This window comes from Mustela putorius, unplaced genomic scaffold, assembly GCF_011764305.1.
Source record: "Mustela putorius furo isolate JIRA1106 unplaced genomic scaffold, ASM1176430v1.1 tig00003845_pilon_pilon_pilon, whole genome shotgun sequence".
Taxonomy (NCBI): Eukaryota; Metazoa; Chordata; class Mammalia; order Carnivora; family Mustelidae; genus Mustela; species Mustela putorius.
The window spans coordinates 24,739,792-24,745,791 of record NW_025421998.1 but is presented as its reverse complement, the minus strand read 5'-3'; the positions used below and the strand labels follow the sequence as shown (position 1 = coordinate 24,745,791).

At 32.6% G+C, this 6,000-nt stretch overlaps 1 protein-coding gene across 4 annotated transcripts in view; it reads right to left on the bottom strand.

Moving 5' to 3' along the window:
* Window positions 1–422: 422 nt before the first annotated feature.
* The window catches only part of CD36 (CD36 molecule), an 81,589-nt gene continuing 76,011 nt past the window's right edge, over window positions 423–6,000 (bottom strand). For all 4 annotated transcript variants that reach the window (XM_004739616.3, XM_004739615.3, XM_013060639.2 and 1 more), the window contains exons 12-15: window positions 5,361–5,434; window positions 4,745–4,799; window positions 3,693–3,857; window positions 423–1,347 (exon numbers count right to left, since the gene is read on the bottom strand). In XM_004739616.3, coding sequence (XP_004739673.1) covers window positions 3,693–3,857; window positions 4,745–4,799; window positions 5,361–5,434 — 294 coding nt within the window. In that variant the 3' untranslated portion in view covers window positions 423–1,347. The remainder of the gene's footprint in view (window positions 1,348–3,692; window positions 3,858–4,744; window positions 4,800–5,360; window positions 5,435–6,000) is intronic.

The window sequence follows — 6,000 nt, the reverse complement described above, 5'->3', positions numbered from 1 at the left end:
GTGAGGAAAACAAGTTATTTTTTTATTTTAGTATCCAAACCAGTTATGACTACTTTGTCATGTAAACCACTGTGAATAAAACACAAGATAGAATGTGGTCTATTTTCCCTTCCTGTGAAAGCTTTTCAGGAGAACTAGTGCTCTGCATTAAGTGAACCCTTGCTAAAGAAAGAAGATTTACCTAATAGTAGGTCTCCTAATAAGAAGGAAAAATCCTTAAGCTCTAGATTGAAGTCCTAGTGCTGTCAAGGATGAAACCGAGTGTATCTTTTGTTTTTCCTCATATGGGCTTAAAAACATCCTAGGACAAAATGGTCATGGTTGAACTCAGCATAGTGCCAGAAGGAAATGGAGATTCAGACAGAATACTTCTTACAGAAAACTAGGGTAAATGTCTTGTGACAGAAGAACCACACAAAGTATAGGAAGGAAGAACGTATTTTAATGGTTGAGACCATTCTGAGGTGACTATGAAAGCAAGAACTATTACAAAAAATAACTGTTAATGCACATTCTATGCTTGGTAGTCTTTCATACAGTAATTCTTTTATTACCATTTACATCTCTTAACACCTAGCACAGTATTCTGAAGGTGCCAAGCGTGAAATTGTATGTAACTGAGTAGAAAGAGCACATATTCATATTGCCAGAAGAGCTGCAGAATGTGGAAGATGGCAAAGTCCTTAAACATGAAGAGCCAAAATGTGCTGAAAACAATGTCCATTTGCATAATCAGTGTTAAAATATAAGCCCATATTGTTATACAGTAAGAGAATGGTTACAATGCCTGCAGTTGCTGTACAGAGGATTCCATAGAGAGAGTATCTTGAGTAATATATAACTTTACTTTCCATTCTTAAATGTCTTTCAAAATAGTCGGTGTTCACGAACTGTGATGTACTGACAGTCCTGGGGTCAGTCTATTGCAAATGAACGGGGACACTGATGTTTTTCCCTTGATAATGAAGACAGGAGTTTGGGTCCAAGATTTGTTGAGAATGTCCACAGTGTTGAATTTGCCACCAGGGAACCAGTTAGTGAATCAGTACCAAATAAAAACAGTTGGTTCATTCTTGAGCCATGTTTATAAAAACTGAAATCAATTTGATTGCGCACATGATGAATTCTAAAAAGTTCCAGTTTTGTGTGCAAAGTGGATTTTACCAACATCTTAAAATCCTTTAGAAATGTGCTGCTGCTTAGTGAAAAAAAAATGCCACCATTTCTTTAATTAGAAGATAAGGTGTGTTTTGAAAAAATAAAGCATCTTGAGTCTTCGTTTTGTAGGCCAACAGTAACAAAGGTCCTGATGTAGCTGGTACAGAAAGGTGAAAACTCATTTACTGCCTGAAAAATAAAAGAAATGTTACTTCTTTAAAGCAGTAGAAAAATAAAACAGGTAATATTTATGTTCTATATATACAAGATATCATTCTTTCTATTATTTAGCCTAATTTTTCAAATGACAAAGAAAAGTTCTCAGATGGACATTATGGATAAGGCACTATATATTCCCAATCATGGAAGGCTACTTTCTGACTTTCAAGAATTAGCCAGATAAAGAGTGGTAGCTAATTAAACCACTTTTTGCCATCCCTTCAGGCCACCTTTCATTTAGAGGTGTATACACTATTGCTTTTGAAAGAACTATTGGCTTAATCTGTGATCCATTGAGTAAAACCATATGTTAACTCCACCATCTTTATTCCCTCTTGTATGTCCATCTTAGTTTTGCAACTGTTTACAAATCTATCCAAAGACCTAACTTTTATAATATTCAAAACTGATGCTCATTAAAGGAAATTTCTATCTTCCATGATTTTTCTAGAACTAGTAATCTGCAAAGAAAATTTTTCTTCTCTTACAAAGAAATAGTTTTATAAAAAGCAGTAACTTTTTCTTGTAACAACATCATGTCAAAGCAAAACTAACATACTTGCTGACGAAGACACTCTGAAAGCTTTCACTTATTCACCTTAACTTAGGCATGTATGGACTGAAGAAATTTGACATTCAGGGCTTGTTAAACACTGATGAAATTTATCATGTAATTGTGCTAGAGAATACAGAAAACAAATTATAACTACAACCTTTTGAAAAGTATGCTTTCCCACTAGAACAAGTTTTTTGCAGTAATTTATTAGATAAATTGTCATATGAATATCTTTGTCTAATCATAACTTATTTTTTACAGTGTTAATGATAGGTCTTAAGGTGATGCAATATGTCCTCTATTCTAATGTGAATGTATGTAGGCAAAGTTATCTAGTCTACTTCCTAGTGAATAAATAATGGCTAAAATGATCAGAACAAGATTCAGCTGCTTTTCTAGACACAGGCTGTGAATCTCACACAAAAATATTGAACAGAAAATTCCACTGTACATTTTTTTTTAACAATCAATTTGACTGATTCACATATTAAAGATGAACAATTCTGCACTGTTATAATGTTCTGGAATGTCTCCAGAAGATAGAATGAATGCTAAATAGTCCCTGACTATTGGGAACTCATGAAATTTTATTAGGGATTAACTGTGATAATACATGAAAACTGTTTAGCAAGAATTGGCAAAAAATTTTTTCCAAGATTATTCTTGGTACAAAGTAAAAAGCTCCATAGTTATGGGTAGCAACTCCAGAATTTCTATATAAGACATCTTGGGGTCAACAGTCTGATTTGAAGTTGTGACTTTCCAAGTAAGCATATTGCTTTTACTGAGGTTGTATTTTGTTGTTCTGAAGAGCTTGGGAAGAGAGGCTGGTGGAAACATTTGGGGAAGTAGAAGAAACATAGGGGGAAATGGAAAATTCTCCCTTAGAGGCCATACCAATGCCACCCATGATGATTAAAGGCTTCCATTAGGGGAGATAGGATCAGGCTTTCATTCCTGTTTATGAACAAAGGGGCATGGGCTCTGATACCTAAAACACAGAGGTCTGAACTACTTCTACAATTTTTCTAAAACTCAAATATTGCCCACATTTAAGAGATTTTTCCTTTAAACTGAATAATTTAGTTTTGTTGTGTTGAACATGATCCTTTCATATTCTCTTGTACTGTTACATTCAAAGTCAAATCATACAATTTAATCATATATTGGGGCTTCCACAAAACATTTGGGGTGTACACCCTAATTTTAGACCAGCATGTCTATTTGCAGGAATTCTGTTTTTATATTAACAAGTTTTGTTCATTTTACTTCAGTGTTCTTTTAACAGCATATTTTTCTTCTATCTCTATTGTTTTGTAATGAGTTTTTAGTTTGTTTACTAATTTCTAGCTTAAGTTTTTTCCCCCTTTCCCCTTGCATAACCTTCTCTAGGCAGTGATATATTAATTACCATTTATTTCTTTATAATTAGTGAGAATCAAGACATGAAGAGTCAGAATAAAGCTATATTCATACTAACTTTTCAAAGGTGATAATTTCATCTTTTATTTCATTCCTCCCAGAACTTAAGATGTAATGTAGTGATCTGCTTGCTTTTCACAGGCCACATTTACTTGTCCAGTCTTTGTTTTTGTTCTAATTTAGACATCCCAAAACTTGGAGGGTATATTAAAAATGATAGTAGTCTAGACAAGTCTAGAAATGGTCACAGCCTAATTTGTAACTCCTCTTTAGTAAAATGAAAACATATGAAAACTAATATTACTGAAGCACTATATAAATTTGTTGGTATACTTACTTATTTTACTCTCTTTGATCTGCATGCACAGTATGAAATCATAAAAGCAACAAACATCACCACACCAACACTGAGTAAGATAATTTCTACCAGGCCAAGGAGGTTTATTTTTCCAGTCACTTGTTTTCTGAACTTTTCTGCCTTCTCATCACCAATGGTACCAGTCTGTAATCAGATTAATAATTAGCATTATAGGAGTAGATCAGTGGAGCAAAATACTTGAAACCTTCCACTTACTTATTACTCTTCTCCAAACACTTGCATAGGTGTTAGTCATCTGTATCTTTAAGACAAGCCAATAGAATTCACCTTGCATGTCAAGGGCAGCAATAAATACCAAGGTAGTATACTTACAGAGTGAAATATAATCCCCTTCCCTTTGAATTATGTTGTAATAATCCCCTTCCCTTTGAATATGTTATATAGTGCTATTGAACATACTAAGCTTCATTGATCTTCAAAATGGCCTTATTAACATATTCCACAATTTTCTAATAGATGTTTCCTATTGACAGATGAAGTGGCAAAGGTCAACAGTTCTGATCCCTCTCAAGTTTTATGTTCTGCATTTTCTAATTCTAGGGCTAATAAATTCCACGGTTTACACTACAAATATCTCATCAGGCAATAGGATAGATGGCCTGTACCTACTCTAACCAGGTCTTTACAAGCTTGGTTGATTTTAGTAACACTGTAATATTCGCAGAGTCTTGAGTTATTTGGAGTTACATGTACATATGACTTCTCCTAAAACAAGCACTATGACAAGAAAAAGTGCTTAAAAGATAAATTTTGAAAATAAGCAAAATGATAGAAAATGCTTTGACTTTTTAAAAGAAACACACTGAAAACTAACACAAACTTGGTATTTCTGTGTGGTTGGGTTTTTTCAAATAGGTAGAATATATATAGTACTCATCTATCTATATGGGTAAGAAAACATACACAATTTCAAATACTATACATACATTTCCAGTTTTGAGACACCAAAAACTTTTTTTATATACATGGAAGTTTACTGCTTTTAATGACAGAGATTAAAAAATACTAACCTCATTAAGCCAAAGAACAGGCACAATATAGTTTCGCTTCAGATTCTTTAATGCTCTGTAATACATACATAAAAAATAATTATGAAAACACATATATGACAGAAATTTCAATAAGTACTAATGTAAATATATGTTCAGAAATTAGCTGCTTTTGCAACTTGGTTAAGTTCCTTGATTTTTTTTTCCCTATAATAAATCATTTAAATGTTAATGTGACTGTTTCTCAGACAGATTTCACTCTTAAAAAACTTTCTAATACCTATTTCTAATTAGACTGACTTTTTCTAAGCACAGATTTTCCCTTTTCTCAATGGGAAAGTGAAATAGGAATTCCAAAAACTGGTCATAGAAATATCTGGACAGCTTACAAAATGAGAGATACCACCAAACACTCAAAACACTCCAAAATATGTATAGTTATCATTTCAATAAACACTGGATATAATTCTAAATTACAAATGAAAATCATCATATGCATTTAATAATGATTTAATGACCTTAAGCCAAAGAGAAGTTGAAAATTTGTATTCTTTCCACTTACTTTAATAGACTAACTCACATTCTTACAAGAAAATACTAAAAATCAGGTAACCATAAACTTGTTCAAGAGACTCACTCAATTTTTCTTGCTGGCTTGACCAATATGTTGACTTGCAGCCGTTTTGCAAATTGTAAAGTGAATCCAGTTATCTAAAAAGAGAACAAACTAGTTATTAACTTAAAAAAAAATCCCCAATTTTTATTGTTATATGGAAATTAAGATGAAATTCTACTACTTGAAACTTGTGAAATTAATTTTGACATGTTAAGTATATTACATATTACACTGCCTATTACGAGAATCACATGTGTACATGCAGGTAAGCATGGGTATGCCTGTGCAAGCACACACAATTTCCTCACCCAAACAGATGTCAAGGTTTTAGTTAGATGTGTGGTATCTACCAAAAATGGTTTTGGGTAATAAACAAAATACTGCAGTGCTGAGCTGATCATATAGATTCCTGAACTCTGCATCATCAAATGTATATTTACTCAGAATCAATGTATCATCAGTTTAATTATAGTACTACCTTTCTCATTATTTAAACTGACACATGACCACTAAAATTTTGATATTTAACTTTTTAATTGATTTTTCTTCACACTAACTATAATAGATCTTGCCCCCAATTCACATATATCCATAAAAATCTTTTAATTCCTCATAATACATGTTATTTCCTCAGGCAAGCAATATTTACAGTTACAAATTT